The sequence below is a fragment of the Manihot esculenta genome, chromosome 14, assembly GCF_001659605.2.
Source record: "Manihot esculenta cultivar AM560-2 chromosome 14, M.esculenta_v8, whole genome shotgun sequence".
In the NCBI taxonomy this organism is placed as follows: domain Eukaryota; kingdom Viridiplantae; phylum Streptophyta; class Magnoliopsida; order Malpighiales; family Euphorbiaceae; genus Manihot; species Manihot esculenta.
Window position 1 is genome coordinate 11766739 of NC_035174.2, and position 25731 is coordinate 11792469.

The 25731-nt window shown below is 34.3% G+C and overlaps 1 protein-coding gene across 4 annotated transcripts; it reads left to right on the forward strand.

The window, feature by feature from the left end:
* Window positions 1-267: 267 nt before the first annotated feature.
* LOC110599947 (mediator of RNA polymerase II transcription subunit 13) lies at window positions 268-23864 on the forward strand. 4 transcript variants are annotated; one of them, XM_021736587.2, is made up of 23 exons: window positions 268-428; window positions 908-1020; window positions 2202-2275; window positions 2392-2531; window positions 2666-2752; window positions 2993-3080; window positions 3167-3247; window positions 4215-4289; window positions 4389-4468; window positions 7484-7562; window positions 7655-7987; window positions 8313-8372; window positions 9442-9682; window positions 12624-12893; window positions 15479-16828; window positions 16974-17241; window positions 17301-17433; window positions 17769-17856; window positions 18236-18314; window positions 18692-18987; window positions 19822-20926; window positions 21249-21617; window positions 22932-23864. In XM_021736587.2, the coding sequence occupies exons 2-23, from the start codon at window positions 997-999 to the stop codon at window positions 23534-23536; spliced, it is 5925 nt and encodes a 1974-aa protein (XP_021592279.1). In that variant the 5' UTR covers window positions 268-428; window positions 908-996; the 3' UTR covers window positions 23537-23864. The 4 variants fall into 4 exon arrangements, with proteins under 4 accessions (XP_021592279.1, XP_021592281.1, XP_021592282.1 ...); XM_021736589.2 differs by having other exon boundaries at window positions 17310-17433; XM_021736590.2 differs by having other exon boundaries at window positions 16974-17171; window positions 17282-17433.
* The last annotated feature ends 1867 nt before the right edge of the window (window positions 23865-25731 follow it).

A 25731-nucleotide genomic window follows, 5' to 3' on the forward strand; every position in this document is an offset into this window, starting at 1 on the left:
AAAATTAAAATTTAAATATTTTTAAAAATATTAAATTTTTTAAATAAAAATTATTAATAAAAAATATTTTTTTTAAACGAGTAATAATAATAATCAGATTTAAAATGAGTTTAGATATTTTAAATTAATTTTTAATTAATTTGAGACATATTTAAATAATGGTAATATAAATGAAATTTAAATTTGAATAGTTAAATTTTTGCAGGTATCTACCCGTTTACATCCCTGGCTCAGGCCCATAAAAACATCGGATCCAACTTGGGTTGGCCTGGATCTAACATTACACCGATCAATTAACAGTGCCAATGAATTTGTAATAATACCGATCGAACTCGCTAAAACCTTAAGACTTGCAGAGAGTGACGAAGGAAACAACTGTAGTAGCTTCAACTACCAACAAAGCCTTTCAATTCTGGTTGCGTTTAAAGGTAATGATATTCTCTTTTTATTCTTTCATCTTTTGGTTTGTTCTTGAGAAAATTATCGGAATCTAAGAAAGAAAAGCTGAGATATTGTCTTACTATCAAGTTCCTAATTCAATATCAAATTCTAATACTTTTCTGTAAATTCTAAGCTATTCACTTCCGAAGTTAGCATGAAAATGGTTAATTAGGGTTTTTTTTCTAATAAGATATCTTATTTCTGTGTTTGAAATTTCAATTCTTCATCCTCTGAGTTCTTTTTTTTTTCCCCCTATTTTGGCTTCGATGGTTCATTAAAATTTATAAACTTTACGTTGCCTGCTTTTCTATTTTAAATTATTTTATTATTTTTGATGGAGAATGAGCTTACAAGGTATAATTTGTAAACACCACCGGTTCAATTTTGCAAGTGTCGACTTAGTTAAATAATTTTCCCTTCCTTTCTGGGTTATTATAGTTTATATGCCTCAACGATTTATTTGCAGGTGGAGATATGCTTTGAGAGAGTTTTGTAGTGGAGGGTTCTGGAGTTACCGAGAAGCTGTCGGGGAGGGAGCATTAACAGATTAAAGTGATGTGGACAAATGTTTTCAGAATTGTATGTTTCTGGCCTAGTTTTTATTTTTGCCCTTGAGTTTCTGAATTCTTTTCTCTTTTAATTATTATTTACTCGGTTACCACTTTTTGGTCGACTGAGGTGTTGCCCTTTTTGTTTGATGATTTTTGGTGTTTAAATGTGCTTACTGTAGTGTAAGCTAAAAGTATTGTTATATGACTGCCTGAGCTCTCACAGTCACACATGATAAGTCGTTGTTATTTAATTTCAAGTGTGAGTTTGTAAAAATTGGCCACAGATTGTTTCTTGCAACATGATTTAATTTTGAATCTTTTATTTTGATTCTTGACTAGCGTTCTTTCTTGCAATGTTTTTGGTCAATTTAATTGATTCTGAAATTTTTATTCTAAGGGTTTACTATGGGCCATTGCTTAACCTTACCCTGATAGGTTAGGGGCTGATTTCTCATGATTGTGGAAGAAACTCAATTGGAAACTGTCATCTGCATCATGTGTAATGTTTGCTTTGAGTAGTTGCAAGACCTTGACTCTCATCCTTAAAGATAAGGGCACTTTGCACCATGTAATGAGAGCTAGAGTTTGGAGTTTCTATTTTATGACTGCTTAAAAGGTGGGATGGAGGCCTTGGAGGTTTGCCATTTCGATTTTAAGGATGTTATGCCTGTTGGTTCCAACCGCTAGAGTTTTTCTAAACTTAGCTAATGTCTTTAGTGAGGTGCAACAGTGTCGTGTCCTTTGGGGTATGACGGTTTCAGTTTCCCCCTTTTCCTCTCCTCCTTTTTCCCCCAACTTCCTACATCTTCAAATTTTTATGGATCCATTGTCTGAAATGCATACTAATTCCTAATTTATTTGTGAACTGAAATATATGAAGATTCTAGGTTGTTTGCACTAATCTATTGTTTATGGATTGGTCTTTTATGTATTTCTAGGTTGTTTGCATATTTTTGCTGTTGTTAGAATTAGGGTTTTTGTAACAGGCATTTTTGCAGAAATCAAGGGATGTGCTTGTTGGAACTCTACTCGTGTTGGTTTCATCAATGTTTCAGGCAGAAAATTGGTTTAGCTTGTTACGTAGACTGAATTATTGTGCTTATGTGGTCTGAATTTTTTATGTATATCATCCTTGAGTAAATTGTTATTAACTGGCCGCTTTTCTTTTCACTTAACTATTTTATTAAATACTATTGCCTATTTCTATAGGGAGGCCTTCATCAGGTATCATGGTTCCAGTTTCTCCCTAATGAATCTGATTTGAACTCTCTACTGGATAAGAGGTAAAACACCAGTATCTATGTCTTTCTATTACAGCTGAAGCCAATCTAAATCAAGTTGCTTGCCATTGCATGCTTAAAATCACTGATACAGTATGGATCTCTTTGGGTTTGGACAGTGTAAAGTTAGAGCAGAAAGATGCTGCTACATGGCTTGTGCTTTGGTCTCATTTGCAGTTGCAGAAAGACGGATTTCTCAGTACATGGACGAATTCCTTTGTTGGACCTTGGGATCCATCTCAGGGTTTGCACAATCCTGGTAAGGACAACAAACACTGGTCAACTACCATCTATGGTGATCCTTAAGTCCATTTACAAGGGGAACGGAAAGAGAATGAAGTTTCATAGATTATGGTGTATCTGATGATGTCTAGTTGTATTACTGCCTGACAGATGAGAAAATAAAACTATGGCTTTTTCTTCCTGGGCGTCATTCTACTGTTGTTGAGAAGGCTCAAGCTGCTGTGTCTAGATTAAGAGGTAAAATTTGTTCCCTAGTCTCTCTCTCTCTCTCTCTCTCTCTTGCTTGCTATATTCTTAATTTTCATTGGTCTGGGAGCTAATGAAATGTTTATTATGTTCCTTAACCAGTTATTACCCCTTTTAATTCTTTTTACTCTCTCTCTCTCTCTCTCTCTCTCTCTTACAGCAATTTTTCTTATATTATTTGCATATGTGGCATATTTCTAATATTTTAATATTTTATGCATCTGTTACAAGTTGTTGCCTCTGGAATTTGGGTGGCACCTGGGGACAATGAAGAAGTTGCTGTGGCCCTTTCACAATCGTTAAGGAATTGTATAGAAAAGTAAACTTCTGTTATTTCCTATACTTTTGGAGCTAAATGTCATCCACCATGGTTTCATTTGAAAATTTCTGTGATGAAATTGGCAGAGCTCTTGTTGGACTTTCTTACATGAGATTTGGAGATGTGTTTTCAAAGCATCACCCGTCTCAAAGTGAAGGCCTCTTCAGGTTAGATATAATTAGTTGTTAACGAGTTATAGTATAAATATTGAAGTTAATGCTTTGATTGATCAGTTATTTTGTAATTCTATTGATGACTATTATTTTAGTTACCTAATATTTTTGTGATTGTGGCATTTCTTTTGCTGTTGTTGCTGTTTTTGCTTTCTTCTTGATATGTGTTCTCAAGCCAGTCCACAGTTAAACCCATGGCATATGTTGGTATTTTTGTGTTTTTCTCATGGTAGTAATTGACACATGGCACCTATTTGGGTGTACTTCTATGATAGGAGTTTGAGGTCCATTGCGCTTTTTGCTATAAAGTAGTTACTACCTTCACTGGTCCCATCACCCGTCTTAATGGGATTCAAACCTCATATCTCCTAGTCAGAACTAAGTAGTCTTACATTCTAGGGCGTTTCCTTTCGGATGCACATGCATTTACTTCATTTATGGTGGAGTTCTCATCCACTTTTATGATGGAATATTGTTAGGTGATCAAAGGTGAATTGACAAAGAAGAAGCGAGCTTGTGATTTTGTCTTAGTTTAAGGTTAACCTGAGTAAACTAAAGAGGGAATTCTTTGTTGTGTTTGCATTTCTGGTGACCCTTGTTTGACATGCTAAGTTTCTAAAAGGCACCTAACTTTTGCATCATGTAATAATTGAGGATTTATTATACTTAAATTTTGTTGCTAACCTCTGATTTTTTCAATGGTGGTTATTGTTTTCTATTGTTCTTTTATTCTTTTCCATTTGTTTTTCCAGTGAGATCAATGTTTCAACGACAGATATTTTTCATTGCTTATAATCTCTTTCTCTCTCTCTTTCTCTCTCTCCATACATATTCTGTGTATCTATCTAATTTTATTGCTTAACTAGTTATGCTTATCAATGATTATAGTTTTGTTATTTGAGTTTTTTGGTATCATATTGGGTGTTTTGGTTTAGCATATTTTCCTTTGGTATTCATGCAGGAGACAACCTACAGTTGAGTTCATCTTTGCTGCTACTGAGGAGGCAATATTTGTGCATGTCAGAATATCTGCAAAGTTGGTGGAATTTCATACCTTAGTTTGTTTTGTGGTCCTGATGTTTTGTAAGGTATAAAGCTTGTTAGATTTTTATTGATTTGTCTTATTTGTTGCTAGGCATATCCGTCCACTTGCAACTGGTGACATAGAAAGAGTCTCAAAGTATTCTGCTAATAATTCTGGTTACAGACTTCCAGGTTGGCGCATATGCTGCATGACTTTGTTTTTTATACGCTTGTGGTATGCTCATACTTGTTAGAAATGATATACTATACAATCTTCCTAGAAACCACACCTAGGATGTTCAATTCAATGCTTCTCTTTGACCTGGGGATTGTTGCATATAAGTATTATTTATTGAATTTAGTTTTTTTTCCAATAGATTTTCAATGAGGGTCCTTGATGTAGAACATGTGAAGGAATTAATCTACAAATGCTTTTATGGTGGGAAAATCTTAAGCAACTAACTAGTAGGGTTCTGATTTCAAGGAAGGGGGTTTGGGATTAGGAAATTGAAGCAGAAATTGTAAGTGTGTTAAAAGAAAAGAAATTGGACATTGTTGGGACAGTGAATGGTATTAGATGTGCTTTTGGAGCAGAATAGAGAAGTAGCAAAAGCTTATTAAAAATGGAAGTTGGTAGATTAATAAGTATAGCCTCATTGTGACTTGGGCTAGTGGCTGGGATCACTCTTATTCTCTTGGGAGTGCGTAATTTCTCCATTCAATGTAAGTTCAAATGAACAACTTGAGAATATTCCAAATTGTCTTAGACTTTTGAATAACCTAATTCCATTCACAATACGTCCTCTATAAGTTTGCTTATCGTCATTATGGGGAAGCATACTTGAATATTCTTGGTTAACATGATCAGTTGAGGGATGGTTCCGTAAGAGCTTGACAAGTGTAGCTGTAGATGAGCTAGCAATTGCAAAAGACTTGGGCTGTTGCGAACGTGAAGCTTCTAGCAGTTAACCTGCAATGTGCTCCACATCCTGTTCATGATGGGGGACGCTATTAACGCATCAAAGAATCAACTTAGCTTTATGCCTGGTAGATCTACAACAATCCTATCTTTCTGTTGAGAAGATCAATAAAAGTTTGTAGCAACAGAAATAAGGATCTCCAAATTGGTATTAATTGATCTAGAAAATGCATATGATAAAGTATCACTGGAAGTTCTTTGGTGGTGTTAGAGAAGAAGCGAGTTGCCATCAAATATATAAACGTTATATGAGTGGTGGTTACAAATGTGAAAAAGAGGGAATGTGGATGAGTTCCCCATATTAATATGTTCACATTAGAGATTGGTTTTGAGTCTTTACCTATTTTATGGTAGTCATATTCAAGATGACATTTGATGGTGCATTTTACTTTCAAATATGTTGAATGAAACTAGTGCATAAGTTAACCAAAAGTTGGAATTGTGGAGAAAGAGTCTTGATGATAAGAAATTAGACTAAGTAGAAGTAAGATGAAATATATGCATTGCAAGTTTAGCTTGTGTAGGAGCAGAAGGGATGCCTAATTCGATGGAGTTTTGAGTGCCAAACTACAACCAATTCGAGTATTGAGATTCTGTCATCCAAAAGAATGAATGATAGATGAGGATGTAACTCATAGGATCAAAATATGATTGATGAAATGAAAGAGTGGAACCAATGTGCTGTGAGATTGTAGGATCCTTGATAAAGTGAATAATAAATTCTATAGAACTGTAATCAAGCCAATTATGTTTTATGGAAATCTTAGACATCTAAGATACAACATATTTTACAAGATGAATAGGGGAAAAATTGCTGATGCGTGGACTCAAATAATGACTATCATGTAATGGGATTTTGAGGGGCCATTACTCATTTCATTGGTATTATAGGCTCTTTGTAACTTGCACGGCCGTGGTGTAATAGTAATGACTGTTATCGGCAGTTACTTAATGGCAACAACTGTTGCCGATAATTGACTGGTTCAAAAAAGTCATGCAACACAACCATATGCCATTTCATTCTTTCTAACGAGCTTCAGACAAGAACGTGGCTTTTTTCCTTCATAATCTCTATTTTTCAAACAAATTTCTTATCCTTTCTATAATTTTCTCCCTTTAAGCTAAGAATCATCAAGCAATATCTCCACTCCATAGCTAGTTCTTCTAATAGGTGAGTTTATTATTTTGTTTTTAGCTTTTCTTTTCATTATTATTGTTTTTAGTTTTTTTCCCCTTATTTGTTGAATATAACTCTTGTTGATTTTTTGTTAAAAGTTGCACTTTAAACATTTGTTTTCATTACTTGTTTTTAGTTTTTAGCTTTTTGATATTTACATAATTATTTGATATAAATTAAAGAAAGCGTAATGATATTTAAGATGATAGATTTATAATCTTTATTTGATATATTTATGCCAATTATATCATTGTGTATCTTAGTCTTATATCTATTAATTTCTATTCATTTCATGAACTTAGCAAATTTTTCAATAATCTATATTTGATATATTTATGCCAATTATATCGTTGTGTATCTTAGTCTTACTTATATCTATTAATTTCCATTCATTTCACGAATTTTGCAAATTTTTCAAAAAAATTTGTATAATGCCAAGTTGTGACCATTATTTTACAACTGTTATAGGCGTGTTTTTGTTTCTCGTGACCGGGACAACGAACATGGCCGTGACTGTGATTTAGAACCATGTGCTGATGTTAAGATGAGTATCTAGACTCCAACATTAAGATGGTGGATAAAATTAATTAATGACCATATTTGTTGGAGATTACATACCACCACATTGATATAGAATGAAAGGGTTGATGAAGGTGGTTTGTTAATGTCAAACATAGAGCATCCCATGCCTCTGTATAGAAGTATCATAAGTTAGTGATGGAATGGGGAGAATGGAAATAGAAGACCTAAAATGATGTGAAAGAAAGTAGTATGAAAAGTTTTACATTTTTTTTTTGATATTGATATGGAATTGGTTTCAAATATAGCCAAATGGTGTAAAAGGTTCCATATAGTCAACCCAACTAGTTCAGAATCAAAGTTTAGTTATTAATATTATTGTATTTGTTATTGCTACATATTGGGATGTGACCAATTTGATTAATACTCCCTTTTCTTCCCTTGCGTTTTTTCATTCTTTATTAGCGGGTGGTTGCCTTGCAACCATGATTGTCAAAGCTATGTTTAAATTGTCTTATTTTATGTCTTGCAGTCATCGTTGCTCCTCATGGGATGCGCGGTTGGCTCACAGGATGTTGTCCCAATGATCTTGTCAAGCAAGTATATTTCAGGTTGACTGTATTTGATTTGTTAATCTGCATTTTCTTCACTTCCCTCCTTTTCTGGATGCGTATATGAGCCACCATCTTATTGTTCTCTTCAGCAGTTCTGGCAAGTTTAGGACATCAAATGGATTTATAGGTATACCAAACCATTTTTCTCAAGGGCATGGCTGCTTGCTGAGGGGGAAGAATTGCTATGTTGAAGTGACACTTGGTTGTCCTAGATCAGAAAATGAGAAGGGATTGCAATCCAACTCACATTCAATCAGAAACTTACCTAAGAATCATGTTGTGGAATCTCCTGCTGTTGGAAGAGGTGATCATAAGGGATCTTCAGTTCAAACATCGTTACATGAGAAAGCATTTATCTATCCAGCAGAGGCAGTAGTTGTTCCAGTCTTGCAAACATCTTTTGCTAGATCATCTCTGAAAAGGTGTATTTAAATTTTTTGCTAAGTATAATTTATTTTGAATCCAAGTGCAGTATAAGTTCTCTAGTTGTAGTGCTGGAATAGTATCTACTATGGAAGTGACATTCTCCTCATCTCAATTTGTTCTCACATACCCTACTTCTGTGTACATGCACATGCATTAACCTGGATTGTTCAACAAAAACCATCTTTTTGCTTGTTCTTTGTTTTGTTTCTGGGTAATAGTCTTAGGAATTTGTCATGGTTGACCTGATGATGACAGTTATTTCTGATTAGTTTTAGTGTATTTATATATGTAACTTGGACTAATGCTTGTTATACTTTGCAGATTTTGGCTCCAAAATTGGATAGGGCCATCATTGCCTGGTTCATCTTTCTTCATGCATTGGTTAGTGCTTTCCTTTTTCTTCTTCTTCTTCTACTTTTTTGGATAGTTTTAAGTTTTGGCACTTACTGAAAGAAAGATGTCATTGTTGAAGTATTGTGTTTAGAAGATCTTTTTCTTAAAAAATTTTCAGCATTTTGTTTGGTTCAGTTAATCTGTCACATGGTATGCTTGCATTGTTTGAATAACTTCATTTGTTCTATCATAACTTTTACGTTATTTCAATTCATCAATTGCTTAGATACAGGTATTCCCATTTGAGGCTACTGAATTTAAATCCAAGTTGTTCATTCTTCTGAACTATTCATGTAATGTGAAAATTGTCGGGTAAGAAATAGGTGGCTTACATGTGGTTAGTTATTAGGTTGAAGTAGATTTAATCAATGAATATTTTGAGAGCTGGGAATTGAGATTCCTCGGTAACTTGATTCCATGGTGCCTGAACTTTCATGTTCCATTTGCCCTGTAACTCAAGTGCAACATAGTAATTTTGGTTGAGTGGCATACTTGTCAAACGCATCAAAGTCGCAATGGCTAGTTCGGGTCTATTTGCTGGTACAATTGTGCTTCTGCAGGATGTGGGAGGGGTGCACCCCTCAGTTGCTAGAATATAAGTAAAACAATTTTTCGGTGCTCTGAGTTTGTTTCAGCAAGAGTTGAATTGGCACATGAAAATTGATAATTAGTAATTTACTATTTAGCGTATGTGTTTTTCTAGTATTAATATTTTTGTGCTTGTAATTTTGAAAATAGACTATTTAGTCTTCCAATTTTCCTTTTGTCACACCTCAGGTTCTTCTGTTTATTTTGGCTCTTAGTTTTTTAATATAAATTACTATTTAATTGATTAATGTTGTTGTTTTGCTTCCAAATAGATATCTAATATGGTTGTTTAATGCATAAATTAGATACTGAATTAATTCAGCCATTATTATCAATTTTTTTCTTTTATTCTCTTTTCTTTTTGTTTATTTTTATTATCTTTTTCTTTCTTTAAGTAATTACGATAATGCTGAGAGCTCATTCTTGATCATGAATCTTCATATTCTGCTTTTTGTACTTGTTTCTTCAGTGGCGGTGATATAGATAATATAGAAGGATCTTGGATAGAATCTAATGGCATGCAGCATGGCTATAACAGTAGTAGCAATAGTAATAGTAGCAGTATTGGCTCCATAAGCAGCAGTTCTAGTGATAGTGATCGCAGAATGACCATGGAAGGTGGTGATCTTGAGGCAGATGCTGATTCATTATCATGTAGACAATCGGGTTTATCGTCTAATGATCATCTGGAAAATGATGGCCCCAAATTGGTATTGCATTTCATATTACTAATTCCATTATCTAATATATTCATGCATTTCGTTTTGGATTCTGGTGTCACCAATGTTGTCAGAAACATAATACAATGAAATTGCATAAGTTTGCTATCCAGGCTCAAATGATTTGTTATGTTAATAAAATGGTCTCAAATCAAAATCAGTTGTAAAGTACTGACTTCTTTTAAATTGTTATCCCAATTATGATTTTAATGATCCTGTATATCACCCTATTTTTGGTTTCTTGTTCTTGGACAATGAGAAAATTTGAGCAGGTAAAGGTTAGTCACAGAACTTATTTATAACCTTATTTAGGTGTATTTTATATTTGAAAATTTATTCACATATCAAGTTCTTATACATTAGGAGCAAAGCTTGTATCCCATTTATCAAGATGAAGATGGTGTGACTGCCAAAATATTTACAAAATCTAGACGCAAGGACATCCTATATATGCTATTCTCAAATACATGTTGATACTTTAATGAAATATGCCAAGTCTTGAGCAAGTTGTATGACTTGGTAAGGAACAGCCTAATTGCTTGTATTGTCTAGCGTCCAAATCGTTTTGAATTTTGAGTCTGGCATTACAGACAGTGGCGGAGCCACATTGGGTCCAAGGGGGGCCCTGGACTTTTTAAAATTTTTGAGTACCACTTAAGTAATTTTACTTTAATTTTAAAAAAAATAAAAGAAAAATTATTATTAAGTCTCTAAATTTGTATAAAATTCATTAATTCATTATTTCACTATTTGAAAATTATACAATTAAAGTAGCTTTTTGTATTTTATAAAATCAAAATCTTTTAATCTTTTAATAAAAAAATCCATTAACCTATCTTGAATATTTACATTATTTAGTCTATATAAATTTAACTATACGTATTATTCAATATATATAAATTTAAATATCAATTAGTGTCTCTTACTAAAATTGAAACAAATTAACTAACAGTTTTTTGATAAATTACTAAACAATTTAAGTTTATAAAATATAATGATGTTTTACTCAAGTGATTCTAATATAAAAATCAATAAGTAAATTTTCTAAAAATGTAGGAACTTAATAATAATTCTCTAATATATAAAACCATTAACCCCAAAAATTATTTTTTTTACAACATCCACTCTACTTTATTATTTTTGAATGCAGAAAATTTGCTTCTAATTTTCATGATTTCAATTTCGAGTATCTTAGTCATTTTTTTTTATTTTCAAAAGTAACTCACTCTTAATTATTTTTATATAATTACTTTTTATTGTTAAAAAGTGGTAGCTTTGTGTAGCTCTATTTATACTACGGAAATTATATGTTAGACTATTTACATTTATAGAAATAAATTTTAAACTTTGAAAAAGAAATGTTAAAATGAGTTTAATAGGTTACAAGACAGATTTTTTTAAAAAAATTTAAATATATATAAAATCAAATAGTGTTTATACGGGTAATAAGTTGAATTATTCCATTTTTTTAAAAAAAATTCTAACATAGGCAAATTAATTCAACTTGTAAAATTATATGCATGTGAATTTATTATAATTGCTTTGAAACTCAAATTGAGAATTTTATCTTTAATATTTATATAGATATAAATTTTTCTATCATGTTTTATGATGTTAAGCGATCAATGTGCTCATTTGTTAGCTAGAGCAATTGTTTCTATGTTAAGGTTGAATGCTTGGAGTGATTATTCTCCTGCATTTCTTACAGATCTTGCTTTGGATTTATTGATATAATTTATGTTTTTTTTTTCAAATATAAAATTTTCTAGTGAAATTAAAGACCATAGTATAAAATAAAATTGGGCTCCCTCACTTAAATTACTTAAATTTCTGGATCCGCCGCTTGTTACAAATGGGCTAGAACAGGTTGTGAATTGGAACCCATCACAGGAAGTGTTAGTCTTTATCAAATAACACACTGATGTATCACTGAGTGAACACATTTAGAAAATGACAGCTAATTTTAAAGTATGCAGGTCTAACAAGTGCAAGTTCAGACGTATTTGGATCCAAACTATATATATAAACAAAATAAGATCTGCTAGGTTGCATGAAAATTGCCTTGAACATGTGACTTGATATATAATCTAGAACCATAATCTTGAACATGTTCCAGATGAAGCATTATAAGGATCTTACGGAGCATCCTGCCCTTCATTTTTCACCTTTTTTTAGCGATTGTTATGTTCGAACTAATGTGCTCTGATTGTGAAGTTGTTTCTTCTGATGTCTTGGGCACTAAAGTTTTAGCGATTGTTATGTTCGAACTAATGTGCTCTGATTGTGAGGTTGTTTCTTCTGATGTCTTGGGCACTAAAGTAGGTACTTTAATAGTTGACTAATGGCGGGACACTGATTTTAAATTTGGCCATTTGGCTAATATGGCGTTCTTCTTAAATAAGTTAATGTCCTAAAAAAATGTATTGATCTGGGAATGTGGGTGTGTCCCACACCCTTTCTAGGTCAGAGAAGAACATCATTATTGTTTGGAAATCAGCAACAAAATCATGTGTTTCAGTCTTATTTTAGCTGTTTCTTTTGCAAAAAGATGCCTTATGTAGTTCCTGCCAAAGTATTTGCAGTTGGAATTTGTAATGTCACATGGACAGGTGTTCAACATGCCGACTGTTGCAAGGAATGTTTATGTTATGTAGGGCTGAGCAGCTTCTGTTTAAACCAAACCAAACTGAATGAACGAATTCAGTTAACCGGTTTGGTTTGGGAGTAAATATGTTTTATTGTCTGATTAATGTTAATGCATGCATTTTTATTTTCATTGGGACTATTTTTCAGGTGGAAGTATTTTAGGACAATTTTTATGTAGTTGGAAATTATTTTAAATTATAAAGCATGTTAGACTTGTTTATGTTATTATACGGTTGGTCAATGTGAATCTAACTTGAAGGAAAAAACTTTTTCTAATTTTTTGCAGGGTTCTAAGCGTCCTCATACAGGGGTGGCAGAGTCATTTGGTCAAATGGGCACCATAAAAAATGCTTCTATGCAAGATGTGTACAAGTCTGATTTTGGTTCTTTTGATGTTGGCAATTCAGCCATCACAGGGGTTGCAAATGAGCAGATTGGATCTCATTTAGATTGGGATGATGATGATAGAGGCATGGGGATTAATATCCAAGCTCTTCTGTCTGAATTTGGTGATTTTGATGACTTCTTTGAGAATGATGCCTTGCCTTTTGGAGAGGTAATTCTCTTATACTGGGTCAGTTATATGATATGTAGATACATGTTTTCCTTCTACTTTTGATCTGGGGGGATGTAAAAGTAGTGTCATGATTTGACATTTGTCCATGGACACATTTTCTACCAACCAGAAAAGATTGCGGTTGCAATGTTATTATCAATACTCGTTATTGATCTACATTAATAACTAAAGTTAAACTCTCTAAAGCTACTAAATAGCATAAAAAGTTCTATTCATAACAATTGTGGGATTTTTTTTCTTCCTTTTTTTATATATTTTTTTATTAATTTCTTATTCTCTATGGGTTTGCTCGTCTGACGATGTGTGAACAACAGTAGGTCTTGCCATTGTCTAGCATTCTCTTTTTTATGATAATGGAAATGACTATGAATAGCAGGTGTAGCCTTAAGGATCATTGATAAAGAATAGTTACAGTATTATGCATGCTTACCTTAACTGGCAAAATGATATGGCTACTAAGTTTTTCTTAATACATACACAGCAAAGATTTAAATTGCAGTCGCTATAACAGGTAATAGAAACAGGCTTATAACAGCCGTAATGTAAAGCTAACAGCTTATTGCTACGCAAAATTAGAAGAAAAATTTGCAAAGCTCATGAATGAAGAGATATTTAAAGATACAAATATAACTATAATACCCAATCGAATAGTAAGCATTAATACACCAAATAAAGACATTCAAATCCATCATTGTTAGGCATCTTTAAAAATAATTAATTTATAGCTAACATAACAATGTAGATAATATAGATGGTAAACAACAATTCTTCATACTCTAAATTTGACGAGTGGCATCCAATATTATTGTCTTTAACAACTAAGTAAAAAGATGCCAAATACAAAGATAAATAACTCAGACTTTATAAGGTATAAATATATGGAATTATAAAAATAGTTGATGATCTTAGCTTTAAGAGAAAATAAGTGAGGCATTTGTAGATAGATAGTTAGCTTTTGATGGAAACTTGAGAAAAGTGAGATATAATAGCATAAAATTTTCCAATCTAGGAAAAAAATTGGAGTTTTTGCCTCCATATAGCTTAAAAATTAGGTAATGAATCGTTACCGCTACTTAATGGTAAATAATGGCTGTCACCAATTATACAATTTTTCTCCACCTTTAAACAACAGGTGTAACAGTAATGGGAGGATAAAAAACCTATAAATAATGGCCATTATTAAAACCATGATACATTGTATTACAGTCATCAATTTTCAATCAAGTGATCAATCACCTTTGTCTATTTCCTAGATCACCAATGTCCATTACTCTTGGCATGTTGTTGACAGCAGTCCCTGCCTAACGCTTGATTTCTTCTTTAGCCAATTTTAGTTGTCTCTTTCTAGTCTGCAAGTCGTATGGGGCTCCCTGGTTTGCAAGCACCTGAAAGGGCAAGGAAGGTGTCATATGTATGAAGTCTTTAAAACCCATCTCTACTATGACATACCTAAGAAAGAACTATCCATTTAAGCATGCAGTAACTCCCAGAAGCCCTCTACATTTTGTTTACTTCTTGCCTTGGAACCTTGGTTCCATATCCCACCACGGCACCACCAGGTGACTGTAATCAATTTTAATTGGAAATAAGTTCAAATTTGCCCCTCTATTTTTCATCAAGGATCAAATAAGCCAATTTAATTTTTTGGCCATAGAAGCCCACATCTTTATATTAAGGGCCAAATAAGTTGGAACATGTTAAAATATTAATTGTTTTAATAATAACATGTTATTTCTTTAAATTTTAACTGTAAAGTACATTATTTCTGAAATTTCATTAATTCTCCAGAGAAATAATATTTAACATTTAAAAATTATGAAAGTAATTTTTTATTATTAAAAAATAAATATTTTAGTATGTTAGGACATTTGGCCCTTAATGCAAAGTTATGGGTATATTAGGCCAAAAAATTAAAATTAGTCTTATTTGGCCCTTGATGAAAGGTATAGGAGTGGATTTCGACTTTTCCCCAATTTTAATTATCCTGCATTGATTTAGGCTTTGAGGTTTACGTAACAAGTTACCTAATGCTTAGCCACAACATTAGTGGATCATGCCTTAACAGCTAAGTACTATGCTGAGCAGGATGAACAAAGCATTTAACTTTGTAGGTACCATAAATTTCGTTTGTTGGAGGTATAAGATTATTCTTGCGTCTCTCACCTGCAAACTTAAGCTTTTTGGTTGACTAGTTTTTTGATATGGTATGAGAGCCTCCAAAGACTAAACTGTCTAGAATTCATATCTTGGCTGTCCCTTTTTTGACTAATTGTATTGCACAAGCTAAAGTGGGCCTGTGCTTGTCTATGCTTCAAGCTGCGGGGGTGTGTTGGAGATATGAGATTATTCTCGGTGCCCTCACTTACAGGCTTAAGATTTTAGGTTGAGTAGTTATTGACACAGTTGATGAAGTTTACTGTCTGATCTAATTTTCATTTTATTTCTGTTAGAAATTTTATTTCCATGTGATGCAAGCATGTATATGCATATGTGTATGTTTAAGTTCTTAAGCTTTTACTGAATCTAATCGTGGTCCTTTTTTCTTTTGCTCTTTATTCATTAAGCCTCCTGGAACAGCAGAGTCGCAGGCTCTTATGTTTTCTGCTCCAGATTGTGGAGAAGTTGTTAGCAGCCCTATTGGGGTAATGGATGTTGCAGATCATATGCTTTTGCCTGTAGGTTTTTCATCCTTTGAGAGCTTTAATCCACCTCCTACAGGAGTCCTAGAGGAGTGCATGAGCAAAAGTCAAGAAATCCCAATTGATGCTCTCACATCACTTCCAGTGAACCACATACCGCCATCTTCTGCAGGTGAGTTTGATCATTTAATCAAAGCTGAGGCTCTGATGTCCTTTGCTCCAGAATATGGGGCAGTTGAAACAAGCACAAGTGAGTTCTCCTCATCAATTTTCAGAAGCACATATTGCCCAAAGTCTCGCAAAGTTGAGAGTTCAAATTCAAGTACAAACAATTACACGTACAGTGCAACACCTCCCTCTTCTCCGTGCTTAGATGGATCAGATGAGAAGAGTGGAATGCCTGTGAATGCAAAAGCAGGTGTCAGGATGGATATAAAGAAATATTACACCCACGTAGAGACTGTTAGAGAACAACCTAATAGAAAATCTGTCACACAAAGTGAGGGCCTTGCTACAAGCGAGGGATTGGTACCATCTTCATTCTCTACCTTCAATTCTACAAATGTCGTCAAATCAGTGCAGAGGAAAATGGCGGAAGCCACAGTAGGATCAGAGAATTTCTTACTTTCTTTGAAGACTGTGTTGGCAACTGAAGTTGAATGTCTCATGTTCCAAGCTACCATGTGTAGGGTACGACATGTACTGTTGTCTTCCTGTAACCCTGCACCTATAAGCTTGAGTAGGTTAAGCAGCAGCACTGTTTTGAGTGAATTGCCTGGTGATGGAAGTACCATGACAGACAATATATCTAGCAGGTACGAGGTGAAGAAGAAAGAATCTATACCAGTTAGGATAGCCGGTGATATTGATGGAGTGCTAGATGGTCACCTCAATGCACCTGTTGGAGTTTGGCGCTCTGTTTCTGTTCCTAAAGTAGCCAAACCAAGCAGTTCACCAAGTATTGAAGTTAGTCAATCGTTACCCCATCATTCATTGAACGAAGAAAGAATGCTTTCATATAAGCATAGACAACCCCTGCAGGAGCTGCTTGATGGCATGGCATTGCTTGTCCAGCAAGCCACTTCCTTTGTTGATGTGGCTCTTGATGCAGATTGTAGTGATGGTCCTTATGGTTGGCTTGCATTACAAGAGCACTGGAGACGTGGATTTTCTTGTGGGCCTTCCATGGTCCATGCAGGCTGTGGGGGAACTTTGGCTTCTTGCCATTCCCTGGACATTGCTGGCATGCAGTTAGTAGATCCTCTTTCTTCGGATGTAAGTTGTTCCTTTCTACACATATCTGTCTTGTGGGATGATATGGTCAACCATATACTACATGCCTGGATCTTCCATGCACAATGATCAGAGTGCCCTTCCTTTTATTTTTGTTTTTCATTTTTCATATTTCTTTTGGATCCAGATTCACGCGTCCTCTGTGATTAGCTTGCTTCAATCTGAAATCAAAACAGCGCTAAAATCTGCATTCGAGAATTTGGATGGCCCATTATCTGTCACTGATTGGTGCAGAGGCCGTAGTCAGTCGGGTGATGGAGGCATTGCGTGTGATGGATCTTTGGCTGAATCTACTTTAAGCGAGTGCAAAGATTCTTCTAGCACTGTATGTTTATCTGTTGGAGAACCAATGAGCCCAGCCCAGTCTTCTGCTGGTGCCTCTTCTTGCCTTAAAGGTATACTGATTATTTATTCATTATGTTCTGGAATTTTCAGGTGACTTATAGTTTTGCAGTTGCTGCAGTGGATGGAGCTAAAGCAGATGACTCTGGCCAAAGGAGATTGAGCCAAGAAATAGAGTCAGACCAGCTTTCATGCTCCCGAAGGCCATCACTTTTTGTTCTTCCTTCCCCTGCTATACTTGTTGGGTATGATCCTTATTATGGCAATTTTTAAATTGACTCATTCACTTTTTGTTTTTCCTTCCCTTGCTATGCTCGTCAGGTACTGATCATGATTATGCAATTTGCGTCGCATCAACACAATAATAAATTGAGTCATTCATTTTATCATGAGTTGTTAGAATGCCAAACTGGCTGGTTTTGGCAATGGTTAGCTATATGCATAAATTGCATTGATACAGAGCTTATTATATGTCAAAGAAATATAGGACAAAACACGTGTATTTGACCCGCCCTATCAAAAAATCTCTTATTATTTTGGTGATCATTGCATATATCATAATGCAAATACTGTATAATAGGTATCAGGATGATTGGCTCAAGACATCGGCAAGCTCCTTACAACTCTGGGAAAAGGCTCCTTTTGAGCCATATGCTTCACCAAAACCTGTAAGGTTCTTGAATTATGTTGCAATTGTTTGTTGTTTTTTTATTTTTTGTACATTGTTAAATTTGGGCCAGACCTAACTCACCCCAAAAGCTAGCTTAAGGAGGAGGATTGCCTATGGCTCATATAAGGGGCATATTACCCCCTTTCCGCAACTGATGTGGGATTAACACACCCCCTCACGCCCAGACTTGGGAGGCCCAACATCGGATGAGAGGCTCTGATATCATGTTAAATTTGGGCCAGGCCTAAATTCGGGCCAGGCCTTAGGTCTGGCCCGAATTTAACATACGTATTTTGTGTGCTTGATGTATTTATGTTAGAGGATTTGAATGTTGCTATTGTTTTCAATGACTTTTTTGTTCATAATTTTTTTTCCAGATCTCTTACTGTGTTATATGTCCAGACATTGATCCTCTTACTTCTGCTGCTGCTGATTTTTTCCAACAACTTGGAACTGGTGAGTGGCTTTTTTTCCTATGCTTCTGTGACAAGTTTATTGTACTCCTTAGGGAAGGATACTTTTAGTTGTTCTGCACGAGAAACAAAGTGATTGCTGAGTTTCGTTATGGTGATATTATCTATCAGATAAGCTTTACTTGGATAACTATTTTACTTGGTATCTTTATGGAACTGAGTTGCAGCCAATTTTTTAATCTAAAATGCTGCTGGTACTATAGGAGACTTCTTTTGTTATTGTCATTTTTATATTCACTTTCTAAGGTTTAATACACAAAAAAAAAGTGTTTCTTCTGTGCATTTGTTTACGCAAGTTGTGTGCCTCATGGCATCATGCCTCAAGTGTTCTTAGTTCTTACAGTGAGCTTTCTACTTCAGTTTATGAGATCTGCAAACTGGGAACTCATCAACCGCAGAGTTTGGGAAACCAAATGGAGATAGACTCGGGGAAATTGTCAACTTCTGGTTTTGTGATGCTTGATTGTCCTCAATCAATGAAGATAGAAAGCAGTAATACATCTCTTGTGGGTTCAATAAGTGATTATTTTCTCTCTCTCTCCAATGGTTGGGACTTGACAAGCTATCTTAAGTCTCTCTCAAAGGCTGTTAAATCCTTAAAAATTGGTCCTTGTGTATCAACAAACACAAAAGAAGGAAATAGTGGTCCTTGTATGGTAAGTGGTTGCTTCCAATTTTCCTTTGTTAAAATTCCTTGTTTCGCATAACTTTGATTCTTCTAGTTGAGAATACATTGATATAGTTGCAAACATTTCCTTGCCTTGCGGTCATAGAAATTAGTGCCTATACATGATTGATAAAGGTGCTGGCATATTTTTTTTGTTTAGTTTGTTGGAAATGTTTGGTTCTATGTGATTTCTGATTTCCAGTAATCTGGAAGGTCACTGTTTATCTAGAAGTTCTAAGCTTGAGAATCTGCATGGCTCAACTAACTCATCTGAACTTGATTCAATTCGCTCCATGTGTTATATCATTTGCCTGCTCAAATTGAGCAATGATTTTATCATCCTAGCTGTATTGGAATCTCTAAGCATAGTAAATTCAGTTTCATTGAATTCCACATGTTACCCAGCTAGTATATTTGGAATAAGGTAAAAAAATTAAAATTTTCTGTTCTAAGGATTGTGGAACCATGTGTAGTTGCAATTTGACCAGAAGATGCCAAATTTGGTAGAAATCCAACTTATATATCAAAAGCCAAAATTTCCCTTGAAAGCAGGTCGAATTTGAAACTGGATATATGCAATTCATTTTTATTAAATTTTAAATTGACAAAATTTAATCTAATACACTTTAGGGTATCAATTCAATCACTTAAATCTTGTAATGTGTAACTTTTAGTGATTGATGCTACGTACTTTCTTGCAAATGGGATGTTAATGAAAGAACAGTCGTCGCATTAAATTATTATTGCAAAACTAATTCAACTGCTTTCTATTTAGTGTAGAACTGACTTTATGTGCCTACATTATATTGGTTTCTTCACTCAGGTTATCTACGTGGTTTGCCCCTTTCCTGAACCTATCGCAGTTCTGCAGACCATCATTGAATCTTCTGTTGCTGTTGGATCAACAATTCTTCCATCAGATAGAGAGAGGAGGCCTCTATTGCTGAGTCAGGTTGGCAAGGCGTTAAGTAGCTCGGCAGTTGTGGATGAAGCATCAGCGTCAAATGTTCTAGTACTTTCAGGGTTTAATGTTCCTAAATTGGTCTTGCAAATTGTGACTGTTGATGCTATTTTTAGGGTCACAAGTCCTGCTCTTAATGAACTTGTCATTCTTAAAGAGACTGCTTTCACTGTATACAACAAGGCTCGGCGAATTTCAAAAGGATCCTCATATGATATTCAATCATCAACATTGTCTAGTAGATCTCATCCTGTCATGGCGCAAATGACTTCCATTCCAGCAATGTGGAAGGATTGTGTCGGTCCTCGACTTGGAGGACCTTCACTTCCGAGAGAGGGTGAAATTGATGCTGGCTTGAGACCAGGTACTTGGGATAACTCATGGCAAACAACAAGGGCTGGAGGACTGAACTGTGATCCAAACAGAAATGGAGATCTATTTCATCAGGATGAAATTCACTACATGTTTGAGCCACTTTTTATTCTTTCAGAACCTGGTTCTCTAGAGCATGCAGCTGCACCTGCAGTTTTTAGCAATTTAACTGCTGAATCTTCGAAGCTGTTATCTGATGATAGTAGTGGAGGCTTCATGCAAAGTGGCAGCTCAGCAGTGAGTGCAGATGCTGGATCAGGCTCTCAACTTGATGGATTGGAGCCAGATGGCTTTGGAGGTAGTTACCAAAAGACTCTTCCGAGCCTGCATTGTTGCTATGGATGGACAGAGGATTGGCGTTGGCTAGTATGCATTTGGACAGATGCAAGGGGAGAATTGCTTGACAGCCATATATTTCCTTTTGGCGGAATTAGCAGTCGACAGGACACAAAGGGGTTGCAATGCCTCTTTGTGCAAGTTCTCCAGCAAGGCTGTCAGATACTTCAGGCTTGCTCCTCTCATGATATTGGTTCTGCAAAGCCCAGAGACTTTGTGATTACACGCATTGGAAATTTCTTTGAGCTTGAATGCCTAGGTATGGGTTTTCTGCATGCTACTGCTCTTTATTTTCTATGTTTAATATTAGAACTTATTCAGAAGCGTTTTTTTTTTATTATACATGTGATCGGTCTAAATTATCGGCCATGTCTCTTTTTGTAAATTTTGTTTCAACTAGTTACTATGGAGTCGTTGTATGTGGTTTATGTTATTTTCTTTTAGAACCTTCTAATATGCTAAAAAGAAAAAATCAATCATCCACTTGTTTACTTTTATTTGTTTAGCCTATTAAATAAAAGACATGGCTGATTACCTCTGTATTTGGACAAATATAATTCCTTCTGCCTTGTGATTCATAGAATGGCAGAAAGCTATTTATTCAGTTGGGGGTTCTGAGGTGAAGAAATGGCCCCTGCAACTGCGGCGATCTATGCCTGATGGGATGTCTGCTAGCAGTAATGGAGCTACCTTGCAACAGCAGGAGATGAGTTTAATGCAAGAGAGAACTCTTCCTTCCTCGCCCAGTCCAATGTATAGCCCTCACTCAAAAGGTTCTGGCTTTATGAAGGGTGGTTTAGGGCAATCTTCTGCAAGAAAACAGCTTATAGGTGGACATACGGTTGATAACTCGAGGGGAATGCTTCAGTGGGTTCAGAGCATCAGTTTTGTTGCAATTTCCATTGACCATTCTTTGCATCTGGTTTATCAAGCAGATTCAACATCTCCAGGTAAGCCAAGTCTCCCATGAATTGTTCAACATTATTAATCACTGGCATACTTCTTTGTCAAACAATATTATTATCAATCATTATCATTTCTTATATGTTGAGCTCATGAATTACCTGCAAATAATTCCTCAGGTTATTGCTCTTAGGACACTATTAACCTTCACTACTTTCTTCTCTTTTTCCTCTTTTTTTATATTTGGATTGGCCAAGATTGCAATTGCTAACATGTCCACTGGATTGAAGTTTGTGTTGGACTTCTAGCTGAGATTGTGACACTGATAATTTCTGGTCAATTAAAATGCTTTCACTTTGTGAGTCATAATTTAGGGAGTTGAATTGGGAAATGATGGTGGACAAAAGGGGTATTTGCTGTTACACTGCTCTTTAACCTCGTGTTAAATGGTCTGTTATTTACCATTGTCACACAAGTCTATAATGTGATTTGATGTATTATTATCATTGTGATGATAAATTGATGCATAGCAACTTGAGATACCATGTTCTCGAATTTGTCGCCATATTTTGTACTGAAATTAAAGGAAACAGCTTTCAAGCACATGCATGCATAACATTGTTCATAAGTATGTTCTGTCGAGGGGACTTCTATGGTCACTTTGTTCAAAAACAAAAATATAATTACTTTATTACAAAAACATATGAAACTTGATGAAAATTTTATATTTTACTTTAAATATTTTGTAAAGTGAAGCTATTTTTCATAAATCAATTACATTACAGAAAATACACAGATATTTATAAAAAAATGATAATAATTAAAAAAAAAAATTGTAAATTTTGAATAAAATATCTAGGATATTTTTATTTTATAAATTTATAAGAAAAGATATATATATTTTTGTGAAGTAATTATTTTATGAAAAAAATACTTAATTAGTAACAAATAGTGACATTTTCAAGAAGTATAAAAAAGTTACACACTTTATAATATAAAATAATAACATATTTTTGTAAACTATTGATAATGGGACCTTATTAATTTAATATGTTTTATTATATTAATTTGTAAAAAGTTTCATTTATATATTTGAAAAATCAATTTTTGTTAATTTAACATATAAATGATTACAAAAGTAAATAATACTTTTCGTGAACTTATACTATAAATATAAAATTTTCATAAAATTTTGTTTGTTTCCATAACAAGTAAAAACTTTATTTTAAATCAAGTAACTATAGAAACTCCCTTTGTGGAAGTGTGGAGACGGCAATTCTTGGGACATAATATCATGTCCAGGGGATCAGGTGTATACAGGATTTTGTTTCACGTTGTCCTTTGAAACTTGTTTTGTGCAGGAGGAACTCAGGGTAGCAATGGTGTTGGTGCATATTTGGAAGGTTTCACTCCTGTAAAATCTCTCGGTTCTTCTTCTGCATCTTACATTTTAATACCATCACCCAGCATGCGCTTTCTCCCTTCAACACCTCTTCAGCTCCCCACATGTCTCACTGCCGAGTCACCACCACTTGCACATCTTCTCCATAGTAAGGGCTCTGCAATTCCCCTCTCAACTGGCTTTGTGGTTTCCAAAGCTGTACCTTCTATGAGGAAAGACTACAGAAGCAACTCGCGGGAAGAATGGCCCTCGGTTCTTTCTGTGAGTCTCATTGATTATTATGGGGGTAATAACATCACCCAAGAGAAAATCTCTAGGGGGATTATGAAGCAAGGACCGCGACCTTTGAGCTCTGAGGTTAGAGACTTCGAAATTGAAATCCACTTGATTCTCGAGTCTTTAGCAGCTGAACTTCATGCCTTATCCTGGATGACTGTGAGTCCAGCATATTTGGAGCGAAGAACTGCACTGCCATGTCACTGTGACATGGTTTTAAGGCTTAGAAGGTTGCTTCATTTTGCTGATAAAGAGCTCTCTTCGCAACCTGACAAGTCCCAGATGTAAGACGTGGATTGCTTGGTCTTTTTATTTGTGGATATAATTGAAGGATAGACAAAATGCCAAGCAAATCTCTAACAACTGCTATAATCAGGTTGTATCTTAACGCTTCGGTGTACATGTAATTTATTTGTAGCATTAGCTTCCTCTTTGAATTCCCAGAAAGAAATGATAGAGTCTGGGAACCGAGTTCATTTAGATCTAACAGATACAGTTAGGACAGCAGCAGCCAAAATTGTAAATGAATAGGATAATTCATTATAGCTCCAATTAGCATGTTTACTCGGTATCTAATGTGAGTAGAAGAAAAGTAGCAGCTCAATGTTGTATTCTACAGGGAGGTTGGCTTCTTTTTTTTTTTTTAATTAATTGGTGGAGTTTTTTTTCTTATTGTTGGCAGAATTACAAAAATTTAAGCAATCTTTTGGAAAATGGAATGCAGAGTAGGACATAGTTAAAAAGGAAAATGTAATATAATTGTGATTTATTTTAACAGCTCCTGGACATTAAGCCACCATCATTGGCCACCAACATAATACTTGGCCATCGCTCTTAGCATCACAGTCCACAATATTCAATATTGATTACTACCATTATTGTTACCAAACCATTTATTTAGTTGTCAGTATTAAAACCCACGACAATTATAACATAACAAATCAAATCAAATCAGATGCATAAAATCAAGGAGAAGCAAAAGTAAGAATGTTGTTTATACAAGGAGAAGCGAAAGTAAGAATCTTAAAATAACAAAAAAAAAAAAAACTCTTAATACCCTTATCTTTATACACGAACTAAAAAAGAAATACTATTTGAGAATTAATTGCAAAAAGCTAGAGAAGAACGCGATCTCTGAGAGCAAGAAAGGGGCCAAGCTTGGCGACTAATAGCAATGTCTGATAAGAAGACAACTATGTACCAATCTCTGATAAGAAGACAACAATATGAAGAACGCCATCTCCAAGAGCAAGAAAGGGGCCAAGCTTGGCGACTAATAGCAATGTCCGATAAGAAGACAGCTATGTACCAATCTCGGATAAGAAGACAACAATATAAAAGGGAAAAGGAAAAAGAGACGACAATGAACTGACGAGAGGGGAGAAAGAGATGGCTAACAGCGGTAGCTTCAATGGATAGAAATTTTGTTAGCAGGGCTGAAAAATTATATGAATCACGGGGGAAAGAAAGATAGAAATTTAACTTTAGTAGCGGATTGCATCTGTTACTAACTTATAGTCCGTTACTAAAATACGTTAACAAGTTACAATTCAGTAATAGATTTGGATATTCATTATTATAAAATGAAAATTAAAATCATTTCGTAACAGATGCATATCCGTTATAAAATTTGATAACGGATTTGGTAATCCATTACTAATTTATTTCCTACATTAATATTCGTTATTAATCATTTATTATTTAGAAATCGATATTATCCATTACTAATTTTCATTATTAATCCGCTTTTATAGGTCAGAAGTATAAATATCCCTGAACACATCAAAAAGAGAATTTCATTATGTGTTTTTCTCATAATTATTTTACGATTTATAAATCTTAAACCTCTTAAATATTTTATATCCATAATTATTACTACTCTCATTTACTAAACTTGTTCATAATATTTATTTTCTAAACTTTTAACTAGATCATATGTCTTAATTTGATTATTCATCGATCTTTGAGTTATCATATAAATTAATTTCAATTTTTATGTGTGAAATTTTTAGTAAGGTATTGTAAAGGATTTGACTTAAAGTCAAGGTCTCTTATAAAAGAACAAAACAAAAATGATAACAGTTTTTATGGATAATAAAAAAAAAGCATAAAAGAAAAAAAAATGTTGCTTTCTTATGGAAAATAATGGCATTTGTTAATGAATATAAAGTGGAAGACGAGGAAGACTTGGACTTTTGGCACAAAATGATAGCTTTAAAACCAAATCACACGCTTAGTAAACTTACGTCAATAGTAAAAATAATAACAATTCGCAACATCATAAGATAATTTTATATATAATTGAATTAAAGTCTAGGTCTATTTTAAAAGTTAAAATTAAAATCAATAATGGAGGGGGACTTGAAGAAAATAGTTGAGTATACCAAAACAGCATGCAAACCTCCAAGAAAAAATTAATAATATTGAATCATTACTACAAAATAGTATTTCTGAAGAAATATTTTGAGAAAAAATATATATTT